The sequence below is a fragment of the Molossus molossus genome, unplaced genomic scaffold (genome assembly GCF_014108415.1).
Source record: "Molossus molossus isolate mMolMol1 unplaced genomic scaffold, mMolMol1.p scaffold_m16_p_10, whole genome shotgun sequence".
Taxonomy (NCBI): Eukaryota; Metazoa; Chordata; class Mammalia; order Chiroptera; family Molossidae; genus Molossus; species Molossus molossus.
The window spans coordinates 27,824,754-27,843,390 of NW_023425345.1; the positions used below are offsets into that span (position 1 = coordinate 27,824,754).

At 40.3% G+C, this 18,637-nt stretch overlaps 1 protein-coding gene across 6 annotated transcripts in view; it reads right to left on the reverse strand.

Annotated features, from left to right (window-relative positions):
* Positions 1–5,907: 5,907 nt before the first annotated feature.
* The window catches only part of EPS8 (epidermal growth factor receptor pathway substrate 8), a 168,960-nt gene continuing 156,230 nt past the window's right edge, over positions 5,908–18,637 (reverse strand). For 5 of the 6 annotated variants that reach the window (XM_036252543.1, XM_036252544.1, XM_036252546.1 and 2 more), the window contains 3 exons: positions 11,677–11,857; positions 9,935–10,064; positions 5,908–8,205 (listed from right to left, as the gene is read on the reverse strand). In XM_036252543.1, the coding sequence (XP_036108436.1) occupies positions 8,092–8,205; positions 9,935–10,064; positions 11,677–11,857 (425 nt within the window). In that variant the 3' untranslated portion in view covers positions 5,908–8,091. The remainder of the gene's footprint in view (positions 8,206–9,934; positions 10,065–11,676; positions 11,858–18,637) is intronic. The other variant, XM_036252547.1, reaches the window with a different exon arrangement.

The window sequence follows — 18,637 nt, forward strand, 5'->3', positions numbered from 1 at the left end:
TCAGTTCTTGTTTCCCTTTCTTTAAGAACAGATGGGAGGGCAGAAGGCCTTAATGTATATTACCAGCTAAGAGTAAGAAATGTTAAAAGAAGACAAGCTGTGAAAAACCTAGACATACTATGTTTCTCGTGTGTGTGTGTGTATACATGTGTGTGTGTGTGTGTGTGATCTCTTATTTTTCCATCATCTGAGACTGAGTTCATTTGTACGGATAGGCATGACTAAAGTTGGAGAAATTATGTCCCACTCCACGGCCAGCTTTGAGGGACAGGACCGACTGCCCGAGGGCTACCTGGGGCATCCCTGAAAAAAGCAGGAATTAGGTCAAGTGCCTGGGACTACAGTCAGGAAAGAAAAAGAGCCCTGGGACTAGCCTGTACCAAGACCATCTGGGCCTGGCAGGAGCCCTGGTTCACTGCCCACCTCATCCCAGCACCAGATAAAGGTGATGTGCCTACGGCTCTTCAGGCAGCATCTCAGCTATTAAAATACCCCAACTGGTGCAGAAATTCCACTTAAGAAGTACCTCAGTTCCCTGAGAGCACCTGATAGCCACATCTCACCCCAATTAAGTTTAGAGTCTAATAATGTAGTTCTTAGTAATGCCTTTTATCTTACTAGAATTTTACTAGCTTTTTATTTATTTAAAAATTTTTTCCTTTATTGATTTTAGAGAGAGAGGAAGGTAGTGGGAGAGACAGAAACATCAATAAGAGAGAACATCGACTGACTGCCTCCTGCATGCCCCCACTGGGGATTGGGCCCACAGCCTGGGCATGTGTCCTGACCGGGAATGAAACCTGCGACCTCCTGGTGCATGGGTCGAAGCTCAACCACTGGGTCACACCGGCCGGACTGGATTTTCATTTGTAACCCTTCTTTCACAGATGTGATGAGATGAACCTGAACAATTGAGTATCAGCAGAGAGTTTTTCCCTGGTAATTGTGACTGCCCACTCCACCAAAAACATGGAGCACTTTCCATAAAACTGAGCTCAAGGCAACCCGCTCATTCAGCTTCTTTCCTGCCCTCAACTCTGAAGATAAAAATGAACAATGAGTCCTGGAAAGAGGCTGTGAGGTGATGTGGGAGGAGGTCGTGGAGAGACCTGCAGGAAGAGGGGGTTAAGAAACCAAGATGATGAAAACAGAATGGGTAGGGGAAAAGATGAGAGTACGGATTGAAACTCCTGTCTCAGACCCAGAACTGTTAAAAGTATGCCCTTTGGGAAAGACTAAATGTCCTAAGCATAAAATCAAAGCCTCCAGCAAATAAGCAGTGCTCGTTTGGGGGTGATCAGGAGATCAATAAGACTAGCTCTGGGAAAAAATAAGGCAGGATGCACAGTTCCTTGGATTGCATGTTCCCTGAGGGCAGAGGATATATCTAGGATTCTCTTTAATATCCAGTTCTTAAAGTGTACACTTACTAAATGATTATTGAATGAAAATTGTCTTCTACTCGGAAACCATCAGTCCTTATAAAAATGCCTTCATTGAGTCTGTACAACTTTGTAATAATATTCCTTATGCAAGCCTCCTTATGCAAGCATCGATTAGAAAGTGAGAAGACCCAGCCCTGGAAAGATCTTCACCCACCCCACCCACAGTGCAGCCTCTACAAATTTAACTTTAGAAAATAAGTGAATCTTACATTTTCCTAGAGAAAACTATAAAATGTTTTAAGTGATTAGAGTGTTTCTCATATTAGCTTCCCACGACACAGTGCCTCTTAAGGGGTGGGGGCAGAGGACTATAATCCACTGCTCACCTTTTATAAACAGCACACGATTATAATTCTTGGGATAAGGAAACTCACAGCCCTTTGCTTGGGGACAATTCCCCAACTGCAGTACAACAACTGCATCCAAGCCAAGCAGTTAGTCTGGCTGAGCTGAGGATGTAAAGATCAGAGTTCAGGTCACTGGGAGTGGCTAGAATTTAAAAAAGGGGGTGGGGGGGCACCAGAGCGGAGCCCGTTGTGCAGGGAATTGCCACAGAAATCTCTCAGTGAATCCATCCAGTTCACATAGAGGAACATTACCCACCGCTTACAAGGGAGTGGCTGCCACAAGGCTGAGAGTGGACTACAGCAACCAGAGGTAGCTGTGCTGGGGGACATTAAAGATCCAGCCCAGCAAAAGTGAAGAGACCTGTTTAAACACCTTAGGCATCCGGCAGAGATACAAAATATTCTGGGAATTCATCCAAAAGAAAAAAAGGTATTCCTTAGAAGTAAAAACTCTACAGTACAAATTCTTTTTGACAGGTACAGACAAAGCCTAAATATGCAGAGGAGATTTTAGATAGAGTCCCATCAAGATAATAAGACCTTTTAATATACATTGATCTTACCATGACCCACCCTAACATAGCATATCACCAAAGGTATACAAGTTCAAAGTGATCCGCCAGTGTAGAATTGCTTACTAGAACAAGAATAAATATTTTCAGAGGAGGATAACATATTCTAGAGTATCTAAAACACATCTACAATGTCAAATATGTAATACAAATTATTATACATGGAAAGAAAGAAGCTATCGATAAAAACTGAGCCTGAGATGGCCCAAATGCTATATTTAACAGATAAAGATTATAAAGTAGCCTTTATGTACTATAGAAATAAAAGAAAATTGTTTAAATGATTTAAGAGAAATATTAACTTAATGAACAAATAGAAAGTCTCAGAAGAAAAATGGAAGCTAAATAAAAGAACAACATGTAAATTTTAGAACTGATCAAATACAATAGCTGGAAAGAAAAATTCTCTAGATTGACTTAACAGCATGTTGGAAAGCAGATCACAGGGGAAGGTAAGAAGAGCTGGTGAACCTGAATACATATTATGAAACATTTTCCGATCTGAAGAGTTGGGGAGAAAAAGTAAACAAAACAGTTTCAAGGATCTCTGGAATGATATCAAGAGGCCTAACATACATGTATCAGAGGCTGAGGAGAGTAAAAGAGAAAGGAACCAGAAAAATACGGAAAGGAATAAGGCCTCCAACAATAGCAAAACACTGATCCAGACACTCACTGAATCCAACACAGAATAAATACTGAGAAAATACATCTATCAAATATATAGACAAGCTGCAGAAAACAAAAGATACAGAAGAGAATCTTGAAAGCACACAGAGGGAAAAGCATAAATGATGACTAACTTATCAAGACCAGAGAAGCCAATGGAAGGACACTTCTGAAGTTCTAGAATAAAAATGGGCAACATAGATGTCTACATTCGGTGAAAAAATATACATTAAAAAGGAAGGTGACTTCAAGTTTGGGTTCTAATGAAATCAGAAGGACTGGATTTACCTTCTAGCCTGAAACAAGTAAAACACACACACAAAACATACGAAAGAACAGTTTTCAAGATAATGGACAAAATGAATGACAATGATCATTGGAAAAAAAGAGAGAGAGAGAGAGAGAGACAGAGAAAATTAAATGAGAAAGACCCTATAATTGCTCCAGCTTTTGGCCTGGAGATTCTTTTGAAGCCGCAGTGTAGGGAGGGAGAATCCACGGGAATTAGTGACTCCTTGAGATGAACAGACACAGCTTAGAGTGTGGTAACAGGAAGGGAGCTAACGACCACAACACAGAGGAATAGAGAGGAGAAAGCTGCATGAGGAGAGAGCTCTGGAGAGCTGCATATGGTCCCCAGAGAGCCTTATGCTGAGTATGGATCAGTGCACGTGGATGAGAAAACTGCTCCAGGCTGAAGAAAGAACCACCTGAAAGGATTAGAGCTCACACAGGACAAGAATAGTTCTTATCACCATCTGCAGGAGTGGAAAACATCATAATTCATGGGAGAATAGGCTAAGTACTCACTGCAAGTGACTTAACAGCATTCTAAAACAAAGCAATAGTATTTATGGAAATACACCTAACAAGGGAAAATTCATAATGCCAAGCATACAATCAAAAAGTACTAGGCATACAAAAAAGCAACAAAATATGACCCATAATAAAGAAAAAAATCAATCAAAACTCACCTAAAAGTTATGAGGATGAAAAATTAATACTTTAAAACAGATATTTTAACTGCATTCCAAATGACTGATAAAGTCAAAATATTATTGAGCAAGTTGAGACATGGAAGATATTTTTATTTTATTTTATATTTTTGAATCCTCACCCAAGGATACTTTTACATTTTTGTTCAGATAGGGAGGAAGAGAGGGGAAGAGAAACATCGATGTGAGAGAGGCACATCAACTGGTTGCCTCCCACACAACCCCAATCAGGGCCAGGAACGAACTGCAACTGAGGTACATGCCCTTGATTGGAATTGAACCTACGACTCATTGGTCCACAGGCAATGCTCTAACCTCTGAGCAAAACTGGCCAGGGCTATGAAAGATATTTTTAAAAGCCAAGTGAAACTTTTAGAGATGAAAATGCTAGACTCAGATGCAAAATATAACATAAGAGATTAAAATTAAATTAGAAACAGCAGAAGAAAAGATCAGTGAACCTGAAGATAGAAAGAGAAACTACCCAAAATGAAATACAGAGAAAAAACATTCAGAAATTAACAGAGCATTGATGAGCTTGGGAAAAGTTCAAATGGCCTAATATACATGAAACTGGAGTCTCCCCAGGCTAGAAGGCAGGAGAGACAGGAAAAAAAAAGAAACAATTGCCAAAATTTTACCAAATTTAATAAAAGCTATAATCCTATGGTTCCAAGAAGCTCAATAAACACTAAGAACAAGAAACAAGAAGGAAACCACAGAAAGGCCACACCACAATCAACACTACTGAAGAGATGTGCACTTTGTCAGTGCCTTGATTCCAGTAGCAGTAGGTGATTCTAGTTTCTAGTTTTTTCCCCTACATTTTCAGAACCAACATCATTGCACTCCCCCAGAGATACTAATATCAACTATCCAGACCCTCTTTTCAGGGGTCTCAGTCCCAGCTCCACAGGGGATCTCACCTCTGTGCTCCTCAGGTAGCAACACCAGATGGTGTCTCCTCCAAAGGGTCTGAGTCCGAGCTTCCTAGGGACCTTCCTCCAGGCTTCCAAGTGCTGAGAAACCCAACCTCTTTACTTTACTCCCTTAGCTCAAGGGGTGGAAACTGCTTCCTATCATTACTATCTCTGTAATGTCTCAGTGTTCTTTTTTTGCAAGGTTAACTGGTTTTTAAATTGATTTTAGAGAGAGAGAGAAAGGGAGGAGAGAGAAACATCGATGTGACAGAAACATCAGTTGGTTGCCTCCCGTAGGCATCCCGACTGGGGATCAAACCCACAACATGGGTATGTGCCCTGACTAGGAATCGAACTTGTGACCTTTTGGTGCATGGGGACAACACTCCAAACAACTGAGCCACACCAGCCAGGGCTGTTTAACCAATTCTTTTTTATTTATTTTATTTTTTCAGAGAGAGAGGAGGGGAAAGGGAGAGAGAGAAACATCAATTGGCTGCCTCCCATACACACCCCAACAAGGGATTTAACCTGCAACCCAGGTATGTGCCCTGTCCAGGAATAGAACCCTTGAACTTTCAGTGTACCAGACAATACTCCAACCAAATGAGCCACACCAGCCAGGGCTGTTTAACCAACTCTTTATATTAAATATTGTTTAAATAATGGAGAATAATGATTGCATCCTGTTAGGCAAAAGTAAAATTTTATTAATATTATATGTAATTAATATGTACAGAAGAGTAAGTATAGAGTTTAAGGAGCCAGAGTTGAAATGGGTTGGTTATTGAACTTTTCTCTGTTTCAAATTCATCCCTTTATTCTCACCTTTGTGATTTGGGGCTTTGCCATGTGTGTGCGCAAAGAGTATGCAACAGAGAAACAGGAAGCTAGAGGGAGACGAGAGATTTGTTCCTTTTTGTTTTACTTCCTGTTCCTGCCAACATCACTCTGACAAAGGTTCTTCATTCTATAAGTAGCAACTGATTCCCAGTCAGTTCCAGTTACCAGCTGGTTTGGTTTTCCCCACATCCCCAGAAGCAGCCTCACTGTACCCCCTCAGAAATTCAAGGACCAGCTGGAGGGCGTGCGCTCCCCGGAGGGCGGAGTCCCAGCTCCGTGGATCTGCTGAACTAGTCTCTCAGTTGAATTCTTTTCTGAATTTGTAACGCAACAGCACCAGCATGGGGTCTTTCCTCCAAACGTCACAGGTACCAGTGGCCAAACTCCCCAGATGTCTGGATCCAAACTCTATAGGGCCTCTCCCTCGAGATTCGAAATTCCATCAATCCCAACTCTTTTGTCTCCACAGTGCTGTGGGAGGTAACTGCTTCCTGCAGTTACTACTGTGATATTTTCCTTTGGAATTTTACAGCATAAAGACACAGTTGTAAATTATACCAGTTCTTTTAATATCAGCTATGCTACGTTACACTTGGTTTCTTCTAATTTTTCTTTTATCTTATCCTTACATCTTCAGATATTTTCAATAAGGGCTAAGTGATAAATGTGAATCTGTGCTCATGAAATGGAAAATATCTACAATAATTCTTTATCATTCTCATGTTTGTTTCACCTTATCTGAGTGAAACATTATGGAGAGATTGAGAAATGGAAAATGGGAGGCTCTCATATCCCTCATGATTTGAGGAGAATTTCCTTGCCTATAAAATACAACACAGAATTATAGTAGATAGCTAACAAAGTATTTCTGTGAAGCACTCAGTAATCATAAGTGCTGTGTAAATTTGTTTTAACTACTGAGACTAGACAATGGAAGGAAGAGACGATGGAATAAGAGAGGTGAAAAGAAGAGAAACAATTGAAGAAAGTATTCTAGAGAGGTTTCTACCCACTCAAAAATACACTGAAAATCAGTTTTAAAAACAAAAGACTGAGCCTCTATTTTTTCCATTCCACTCAACCTTGATTCCCAGGCTATATATCAAAGAACTCTTTAGCCAATGACGCAAAAGCCATTTATTAACATACAGCAAATACTGTTTATTGCAGACTTTCCAGCTGACTCATGTGAAAAAGGCACTATGAAAATTAATGAATCTAGATAATCTCTCTACATGGATTTATGTTAAAATATACAACATTCTTACATAACATCTGTTTTATATATGTGAAATAATATAACATTTAATGACAAAAATCGTGTTTCCAAAAATAACATTTGTTGAAGGTTAAGTATCTTTCTTTCTATATCTAGAATCTTTCACAGGATTAACACAGGTGTAATTTAAGTGTTTCTTATTACCAGAAAAACTTGACACAGATAAACACATAAAATGGCCCCAATTTCCTTCTAACTACTAATATCAATATTCGAACTGAGACTTTCATTAAGCAAAATACTGCAACTCACACCAATGCAGGTTACTTCCTGTGACATAGTTTGAGTATATATGACCTCTTTTTACACTTGTGCTTTCTTATATATAAGAACCCAGAATAAGTAACAAACAGAATATAAGCTAAACCAAAATACAAGCTATACAAGGAATTGTAATCAACAGAGCCATGGCAAATACAATGTCTTGGGAATGCTCCATAGGTTTATATTTGCATGTTCAAGGCCTTGTCGTACTTTTACAGTTCATTAAATGTACTGATTTTTTTTTAAGTGTTGGCATTAAGAACTTTAAATAAATCGAAATATTTTATCACTGACTATGTCAAACAAGAGACCCAAGTAAGCAGAGGCTAGCCTAAGGTAACTACGCCCTCAAGTGACACACACCATCGTCACAGGCAAATCTGAGATTGTTAAGATTTTGAATCATGGGCAGTATCTTTGTTTTGATGCAATACTTAAATTCGCCACCATCAAAAATACCTGCCTATACACCGAGATGAGGGCGAAATAATTAATCCAACAAAGAAAACCTCACCTTGATTAAGTAAACAAAATATTTCCCAATGGCAAAAAATTCTATTTAAAATTGTTGTTTCAATTAAAATAATGGGTCCAGAAGCGCGTCCTCTACTTACTTATGTTTGCATTGTTATTTTTATGGCGATAAATAAAGTCTACCAAGAGATAAAAATCTGACATTCCCTTCATGGCTTCTTAAAACAAAGCACGTTGGAATAATGCCAAAAATTTAAATGGAGTTTAAAAACAAAGAAAGAAATTAGTGACTGCTTCCCTCATCAAAAGACTCCACTCCTGAATCACTGGCTGCAGCACTGATTTTCTCCTGCCGTCTCCGCATGATTTCTTGCAGTTCAGAGCTGCCGCTGCTATCCTGGAAGATAAACACGTTCAGACAGATGGTTACTGGTCTGTGCAGGCTGCAGGTCACAGCATCCAGCCGCTCAGGGGAAAGCCCTCTGTGTTTTCCTTCTAACATCTCTGGGAGGACACTCGAGGCTGCCCTTCATATAAGGGATGCTTCTGGGTGTCACTAACATAGCACATTAATTTTTTCTCTCTTCTCATTTATACAGTGTCTTAAGGTGAATTCATTCACCATGCCTTTTATTTGAACATGATAAAGACATAGCAATAATACATGTGGACAGCTTTAAATCCCCTGGGAGAAAGAAAATATGTGCACAATAAGCATAATAAGATAGAAACTTATCAAAGAACCCCTGTTAGCTCAAGGAAGATATTCATCCACCTTCAGGGGATTCTAAATCAGGCTCAGAATACGCCAAGTTTCCCTCTACACGGTCCTGACCCTCTGACATCAGGTCAGCTTTTCTCCTTCTCAAGCCACCTTGCAATCCCTGCGCATCCTCCTTAGCCCTTCTCTTATCAGTCAAAGTATTTGCAAACACAGGTAAGGAATCTAAAAAATGAACTAGATGCAAGAGAAGGATGTGGTGGGAAGGTGGCTGAGGAAGATGAAGAATCTCAGGTAGACAGTCTGCCTCAATTCACAGCCAGAGGAACAGGAGCCAGAGACCAGGGGGAAGTGGGCAGTGTGGGCAACCGATGACCACAGGGAGTCTGGACTGAAGGAGCGCAGCCATGTCAGGGATGTGGAACCTTTGATCATACCCTTAGGAAGTAAATACACGCTCAATAAAATTACAGTCTATTCTAACAGTAACAAAACTGCCTCAGAAAAGCTGTAATTCCTTCTTCATGTTCAATATACAGAGAGTCTGCTACAAACAGATTAATGTTGTAGGAAAAATGTTCAAGGTAAATAGACTTTCCCTGACTGAGAATAGTTACAAGTTTGTATGCATGAAGCTGTTTTACTCTGAGTTGACTAATGAATTTATACAATATAACTGCCAGAGAAAATTATGTATCAATTTCATGCCAAAGCCTATATTCTTTCATCTGAGTCCAAGTGGAATATTCATGAGAGCTATTGAGAGCTGTGAGATGTAACAGTGGGAAACTGCTACCACTACAAAGCCCGTTTTAAGTACAGTAGGATATTGAAGCTTAAGTATGTCCAATCTAGAAAACATTTACTCTCCTGCTTCCCCATGGACAATTACAACTAAGTAATTACTCTGTAGGGCTCCCTATATCCATATATTCATGATCCCTAGCTAATACTTTCCCTCTGACTATGTGGATGTATAACCAGGCCTAGGGCACACAGCTAGGGTTTTAAGACCTTATAACTTCTAACCTACTAGAATCTCCAAACTAAACATTAAGAGTAGGCAAAAGAGTTCTTCTAGCCTCTTAAGGCATTTACTCACTAGAAATGAATGTCCATTACTGTATCAAAATAAAAATTCCTACAGAAATAGCTAATGTATATAAAATGAGAACATTAGGTTTTCATTAAATCTGAAAGTACATGCCCAGGCTTCCTGTTTCATGAGCATTTATAACAAATTAATCTCCCTGCCAATGGTCATTGATGGTCTCCCGTGACATATTTAATGCGGCTCAGGATGAAAGGGAAATTGGCCAATATGGACATAAACAGACGATCCAGAGCTCTCGGTTTGCATCTCCGCTCCTGACAGATTTCACTATGTTAGAGGGACAAGCCATACCTCTAATGCAGCTTTCTGTACAGTGATTTGGTTAAAGACTCTGGCCCCTTCAGGGCAGACTGTCTTCAGTTCATCTTTATTGAGAGAGAAAAGTTGTGCACCGTTTAATACTCCAAGACTGTTGACAGTCCTGAAAAAAAAAAAAGGACAAAGAAATTGAGCATCAGAAATATTGTCAATTAAAAGAGAAAAGAGAAACATTTCTGGTCCTGCTCTAGCCTCCCTTCTGCGCACTCCACACATCAGAACCCACACAATGGCAGGGCACTGCTCAGTCAGGGCAGGACAGGGACGGTAGGAGGATGACCTGAGGCCGTACGAGATGGTTATGAAGTATCAGAAAGGAGCCTGCTGGGTTTAGTACCATTACTGTGCAGGACCAATTCCTTGACATCTGGTGTTTCACAGGAGGAAGTGATAACTTTCTAGTAACAAGGTTATTGACTAGCCAGTGAATCTTACTTTATAGTCATGCTGGGCAAGTGAGTTTATAATATTCAAGTTTCCTTGAATATGTATTAGTCAAATAGTTCATTGTATCAAAACACATAAGCTGAAAGGAGTTCATCACCGCCAAACCAATACTACAGAAAATGTTAAAGGGTCTTCTTCAAGAAGAAAAAAAAAGATAAAAAATATGACTAATAAATAGCTATCAAAAAAGAATGAAATCTTACCATTTGGGACACTGTAAATGAACCTAGAAGGTATTATGCTGACTGAAATAAGTCAGTCCGAGAAAGACAAATACCATATGATTTCACTTACATATGCAATCTAAAGAACACTATAAATGAACAAACAAAACAGAAACAGACTCACAGATACAGAGAACAGACTGATGGTTGCCAGCGGGGAGGGGCTTGGGTGATGGGTGATAAAGGGGAAGGGACGGAGTACAGGTTGTACTTACAAAACAGTCACAGGGATGTAGAGCACAGTACAGGGATATAGTCAATATTGTAACAACTATATATGGTGCCAGGTGGGTACTGAAAATATCGAGAAAACACTTTGTAAAGTATATGATTGTCTAACCACGATGCTATACACCTGAAACTAATATAAAATAAGATTAAGTGTAAACTATAATTGAAAAGAAAATTTTAAAGCGGTATACAAAAACTCAAAATCAAATAATGAAAATATTTTAGCAGGAACCGAACCCGGGTCTCTCAGGACTGCAGGCCGACGCTCTAACCGCTGAGCCAAACCGGCCAGGGCAAATAATGAAAATATTTTTAAAAACATAATCTGTTAACAAAAATAATAGGTCAATTAGAAACTTTACCATGGGTTTACTAAAGGAAAAGCCCTGTTAGATTATGATCTATGAGAGGTAGTGGTGTCTATTTTTCCTGTGCCTGGAATCTATGTCCTGCAGCAGGAGAGATTCTGCTCTGTCCCTCAGGATCCGGGCAGGCTAGCAGACAGTCCTGCCCCGTGTGACCTGAGAAGGGAGATGGAAAGCTGCCAGCCTCGAAGCTGCTGGCAGGTCACCGAAGGGACTAATGATGAGCAGACACCACTGTTTAGAAAATGGGGTGCCATCAAAGGCCAGTTACTTCTGCTTCTTCCAATTCTTTTCTAGCTATAAATAGCTATAGTCATTTCCTGAGCATGAAACAAAGGCAGTTTGGGCTCCCACATTTCTAAGGAGTCATTTGTGACATCTTAGTGACGAAACTGCACACAATGCATGTTTACACATAAAATGGGAGAGCGTTCCCCGAGAGACTTACACAGGGCTGAACCCCTTTGACTGCAACCACGTCTTCACATCCTCCGGTGTGGAGTCATAAGTGATGTTGACAACTGGCACGTTCTGCCGTGGCACGTGGAACTTCTTCTGGGCGGCACTCCGACCGATGGTCAGCCTGTGGATGAGCTCATCCTGCACCTCCTCCATCTGAGATTTCCTTCCTGGACACCAACACCGAGGGGGTTACTTCGGAAAACTCCCAACACATCTCGCTCCCTCCAGAACCCCAATGCCAATCACCCTGCTGCCCACAGCACTTACATTAACTAGCGTTCCAACCACCTTTCCTTGCTTTTACCCTCACGGAATAAATTCCATGATCAATTATTCAAACCACTCCCTAGCTTTTCTTCTCTCTTCATTGTAATCATTTGGCAAAATCCCAACCCTTGTTAAATCTAGCTTTCTGCTTATTCCGTACCTGCACCTGCCCCCTGACTGCAACACAACAACGCTGAATGATCTCATGTTAAATTCATGAATGTGAACCTCAACGGGGGTGTTGCTACTCTCTGACAATCATACAACATTTCCTAGGCCAGTGGTCTCCATGGGGCGCGGGGAGGGCCTTGCTGGAGACACTTTCGGATGTCACAACTGGAGGTGGGGAGGGGGAAGATGCTACTATTCCGCAGTGGGTAGAATCCTGGGAGGCACAGAACACTACAAGGCACAGGTCAGTCTTGGGCAACAGAATTATCCAGCCCCAAGTGTCAATAGGCTCAGGCTGGAAATCCTGTCCTAGACCACATAATTGCCCACTTTTCTATATGTTTTTAATATCTTCTTTCTCTGCAAACCTCCAACACTTAGTATCAAATCCTTACTCTAAACTGATAATCTCATTTTCCTAATTTCTGGGGGAAAAATATTGTTAGAAGAGCCCTGACCAGTTGCTCAGTGGTTAGAGTGTTGGCCTGAGGATTAAGGGTCATGGGTTCGAGTCCCTGTCAAGGGCACATATCTGGGTTGCAGGTTCCATCCCCAGCCCCAATCGGGTTTGTGTGGGAGGCAACCAATCAATGTAGCTATCTTACATTGATGTTTCTAAACTTTCTGTCTTTCTCCCCCTTCCTTCCATTCTATATTAAAAAAAAAAAAAAATCAATGGAAAAATATCCTCGGGCAAGGATTAACAAAAACAAAACAAAGTTAGAAGAGAATCTCAGAAAGTCCCCTACAGCTCTCCTCACTTACCAGCACTTTGCCTTCCTATCAGGGTACAGATGAACCGCGTCCACGCTCCACAGGCCAGCCCCTCTGCACGTGCCCTACACCCCACGTCCTGTATTTATTTACTTATTTTTTTAATCCTCACCTAAGGATATTTTTCTATACATTTTCAGACAAAGTGGGAAGTAGAGGGGGGAGAGTGAGAGAGAGAGAGAGGGCGGGAGGGGGGGGAGGGAGAGAGTGAGAGAGAGAGAGAGGGGGGGGAGGAGAGAGAGAGAGAAATATCAATGTGAGAGAGACACATGGATTGCTTACCTTCCGCATGACCCCCGACTAGGGCCGGGGATCCAACAGCAACCGAGGTACGTGCCCTTGGTTGGAATTGAACCTGAGACTCTTTAGTCCTTAGGCCAATGCTCTAACCACTGAGCAAAACCAATCAGGGCTCTTCTAACTTTTTTTTTCTTCTTCCAGAAATTAGGACAGTGAGATTATCAGCTTAGTGTAAGATGGGGTACTTTTCTTATTTCCCTCACCCTTAGATAAGCCCTTTCTCAACCCCATGCTCCCTCCCAGCCACTGCCCATTTCTCAGCTCCCTTTTTAGCAAAACTCTCTGAAAAACTGTCTATATGAGCTGATTCCTATTTCCATTCTCCGATTTTCTCTGACATTCATTGTAATTAGGCTTCTGGCCCCTCCATCCACTACACTTTGGTAAACTCCGATGGTCAATTCCCAGTCCTTGTCTCATAACCTATCAACAACATTTGAAGAAGGTGACCCCTCCTCAGTATCATTCTCCGAATATTCTCATCTCCCCAACGAAGTGACCTTCAAATGCTCTGGGCATGATCCTGGGATCGCTTCTTTGTCTGCACTCTCTCCGCCCGTGACCACTGTGACTAGTGTTATGGCTTTAAGTGCCACTGAAAAGTTAATGACGACCACAGCTATTTCTCCAGGCCAAGCTTCTCCTCAGAACCTAGGACCCCTGTACGCCCACTGCCTAGTTGGTGCGTTCACTGAGGCGTGTCCCAGATACCTCGAGTAGGACACGTCCGAATCGGTACTGCTTATCTTCTTCCTGAAGCCTGCTTTTATGCTAGGCTTCCCAACTTAGTTAATGATAATCTATGTTTCCAGTTCCTGTGACAAAATACCACGGAGCTATGCCGAGTCCTCTTCGTCCTCAATAACATCCAATCCATCAGCACATCCTGTTAAACCTACTATCAAAATGTACTGAAAATCCAACCACTCCACTCTCTGTGTTTCTGTTACGAGCTTGGCCTAAGCCAAAGGCCCATCTCATGTCTCCCTGCTTCTCCTCTCCACCACCCTACCCCTCACTCTTCATTCTTTTCTCAAGACAACAGCTGAAAGGATCCATTTAAGATCTAAGTCAGATCCTGCAACTCTTCTCCTCAGCCTTCCCAGGCAATGCAATTACTCCCGGAAAAGGCCTCCTCGACCTCCGACCCCACGGCCCTCCCCCTGGACCCAGCCCTCACTCACAGTGGCTTCCTAGTGCTCTTCAGCTTTAAGAGCCTTCGCCTGGAATGCCGCACCCCCAGCCACACCGCTCAGGCTTCCCCTCCTTTAGAATTCCCCTATTTAAAACTGCACCCTCTTAGGATAATACTTTCCAGGGAATCAGTGGGGGGAAAAGGAGAAACATCTGTAACAAAAATAAATAATTTAAAAAAAACAAAACAAAACTGCACCCTCCATGCCTGGTGCTGTGGCTCAGTGGACTAAGCATGTCCCATGGGCTGAGGTCCCAATTCAATTCCCAGTCAGGGCACATGCCCGGGTTGTGGGCTCCATCCCCAGTGGGGGGCGTGCAGGAGGCAGCCAATCAATGTCTCTTTTTCACATCCATGTTTCTATCTCTCTCTCTCTAAAAAAATAAAATGAAAAATGTAAAAAGATATTAAAACAGCAACCTCCTCCCCACTAGCACTCCCTATCCACAGGCTCTGTTCTTCTCCTGACCGCTTAGCACCTTCTAATGCTCACTGTCAACTTATTTATTTATCTGTTTCCTTTCATTAAAATAGATGCCTGAGGAATTCAATAAACAACCACTGAATAAATGAATGAATGAGGCATTCTGTTGACTTTTTCACTAAGAGACTTTGAAAAGCATTACTAACAAAGCCCTAAAATAACCAGATAAGAAAATGGATGCCAAAAGAGGAGAAATGATGTGTCAAAATCACATTGTTCATTAGTAGCAGAATTTAGCTAGAACTGATCTTTCTGACTTTGACTCAGCCATTTTATGGCCAGTCATTGAATCTACCTTTGTTTGACTTAGCTGCTACACCCCTCCCCTACTTATTTTATGCTTAAAGAAAGAATGCATACATGAACATATCTTTATGAGAAAAATGGGAAAAAAAATAAATGTATGGGAAGGGGACTAATATGTTTGTGTATTTAAAAAATGCATACGCACATACAAACACACACAAACACACACACACATTATTTGTATATCATCTTCAAGGATTAAGTACAAAGATCTGCTATAATAACTCACTTAACTAATTAACGTGGCACATGGCGATGACCAGACTACTAAGAGAGCTTTATGTGACCATTGTACTACCATCTCCCCCATCCCCATCCTCCCTCAGGGAGAGTATTTTAGAAAGTGTTTGGTGTCCCTGGGAAATAGGTGAATGTGTGAAAAAAGTCATGTAGTGTCATTTCAATCTAAATTTTTTTTAATGCTTCAAGAATTCAGAAAACTTTTTGAAGAAATCATCCAAAGAAAATAGAAGAAAGGAAGGAAGGGAGAAAGAGATGGAGAAGGAAGGGAGGGAGGATGAGGAGGCTACAGAGAGTGACAGGATCTATTACTGATTGTTACATTTAAGTAATACGCTGCATGCATTTCATTTCAGTCTTTCAAATCACTACTTCATACTGCCGTACAGCATATGAGTACACCTCAAAGGAACAAGAAAGAAAAATAATCACTGCGCTAAAACATTTATTTTCTTGTCTGCCAACTCAGCCACTGCACGATCATCTGCAATCTGTCCAGAGCACAATCATCTTCCCAGGAGTATAAACACCTCTTGTAAAGCACTCCGGGCTTTCGGTTTCCATTTGCAATGTTCTAGCACACAACAACAAACCACTAACTTTGCACCTCTTTCTAAAATAACACTTCTGATTACAAAAGATTAAAGTCAAATAATAAGGTCTAACATTTCAAAGGAATGGAAGAAATGCAAACCAACTACAACATTGATATCTTCCAAAGCGATGAGAGGAAACCTATTTTGAATCCTGCGGTAACTCAATTTGAGAAGCTCCTACGATTCGGGGTTCCAAGCTGATGGTTTGAATAGGCAACCCCACTTCAGCAAGAGTCTGACTGTCATTACTTGTTACGTTTTAAAAACAGCCATGTTGACCTTTTCCCTTGTTCATGGCTATTTGGTAACATTTTTATGAGTGGGTATTCACTTTACACTTCCTTCCATTTTATTTTTATCAAAAGTCTAGGCGGTAAGCAGAGAAGATATGTAGCATAACTGGCGTGTTTTCGGAGCTCTGGCTATCAATACATAAACGTCTCTGTCTGGTTCTGAAAGATTGCTGAGAAGCCCCAACATTCATTCAGAAATAAAATGTTCTCCAAAAGTGCTCAAGAAAAGCTATCAAAAATATTTGTTTTATGAAAAGCAATATAGTTATTTAGTGTCAAACTATACTTTTGAGATATCTTTAAGAGAAATTTTATGTAAGTAATTGTAAAATTTTATTATTTTTAGGAAACAAGTTTATGTGTTAATTTTGGGGGAGGTGTTACGTTTTGTTATCAAAAATCTCTCTTTTACTTATGAAAAACAGACTTGAAAATGATGAGTCACAATTATCAGGAGAGTTCTCTCTCTTTAAAGTATTCTAACTATGCCTATTTCCCATTAGGTTATTCTTAGTTTCTTAGACTAGGACAAAGAACAGACTGTCCCAACCCACAGGCGGTCCAAAGGGGGCTGGATGTCTTTGAACTCTGATCCTAGGCCTGGAAAGACCGACACAGTGTTAAAGATTAGTGTGCTGATGTATCAAAAGAGGGAAATGTTATAAATTTGTGGTTAGAATGAAGAAACAACAGTAATTTTTAACATGAATTTTTCCCCCCACAGGGAAATCAATAAATACATTTATAGAACTTTCTCATCACAAAACTATGTCTCTAGTGTCTTAAAAATAAATATATTTAAAAAATACACAATTAAAAAAATTTAGTGGTATATACTTATACACACAATTCTCATACACACAGTGGTTTTTGCTCCACAGAGTTCATTGTTTTTCCAAAACTTCATTTTTCCATTAGTTTTTTTTTTTTTTTGGTAAGGTCAAGATATAGATAGGGTGATTTTAAATTGGCTTACCCCTTGGGAGAGATAGTAATGTACAAAATAGGCTTACACTTCATGCACTTAACCAGAATTTCTAGAACAATGAAATAGCAACAGTTTCAGTTGTTCTCTCTCTTTTTTAACTTATCAGAAATGACCACAACTGAACAGATGTGGCTGGATTTACTGAGGTGAGAAAAACAGCAGGATAAAATGGGAGTGAAAGATTCAATAATTTGGTTTTGAACTTGAATCTTAAGCATTAAATCTCAGCTATAAAGTTAATGGTGCAAAGCATGTATCGGGATGTCAGATGAGATTTGATATGAAGACAAATCTGGGAGTCATTCCTTTTCTATCGGTACAGATGGTATGGAAAAAAGGGGAAATAGATTGATCATCTACAGTAAAAGTAAGTTTATGGAGAAAAGAGACCAGAGCTGAGCCCTAGGGAGTCCATATTGAGAAAATGCAAAATATCCTTTACACACACACACACACACACACACACATACCCTTTATATACTTTTATCATAGTGAGGAAATTCTTTCCTAGCTATAATTTTCCAAGAATTTTTATACACCAAGTATAGATGAAGCAAAGTAATTTTATAATATTTATAAAAACATAATCTAAAGATTAAACAGACCCAGCTATATACAGTAAGGCAAAACAAAATCAAATTTATCTAAGAATTACCTTCAGTTTTCAAATTATCCACACTGCTGTTCTCAGTACGAACAAGGAGAATTCAAAGTTGGCCATAGGGTCTTTTCTTTTTGTTTATTTAAATCTGGTTTTCATAGAAACCGTTCATATGAAAAATCAAATTTAAGTTTATGAAAGAATAAAGTTAAAATCTGAATCACATGAAGTCTGAATTTGGACAGCAAACCTACAACAGCCATTGGCAGAATGATGACATTAAGTCAGTGCTCCCGTGTGTATACATGAGAACAGCAAACACGAGGAAGAGGAGCAGGAAGACTGGGATGCCGATGCAGGTGACGACCACCGCAAATATTTACCAACTGCTTGAAATGTGTCATATTGGTCAAAATCAATCAAGACTTTTCAACCTCAGCACCACTGACGTTTTGGGCCAGGAAATTCTGTTGGGGCTGGGAGTATCCTGTTCATTGTAAGACATTGCTAAACCTCCCGGGATTCTAGCTTTAGAAGCCAGTAGCAACTACCCAACTATGATCAAAATATGTCTCCAGACAATACCAAATGCCCTTGGGAGAAGATGGTAACAATCACCCCTGACAGAACAACTGATCTAAGTGCTTTACATGCATTATCTCATTGAATTTTCACAATCACTCTATGAAGTAGAAACCATTATTTCCCCCATGTCAGACAGTGAAATACAGA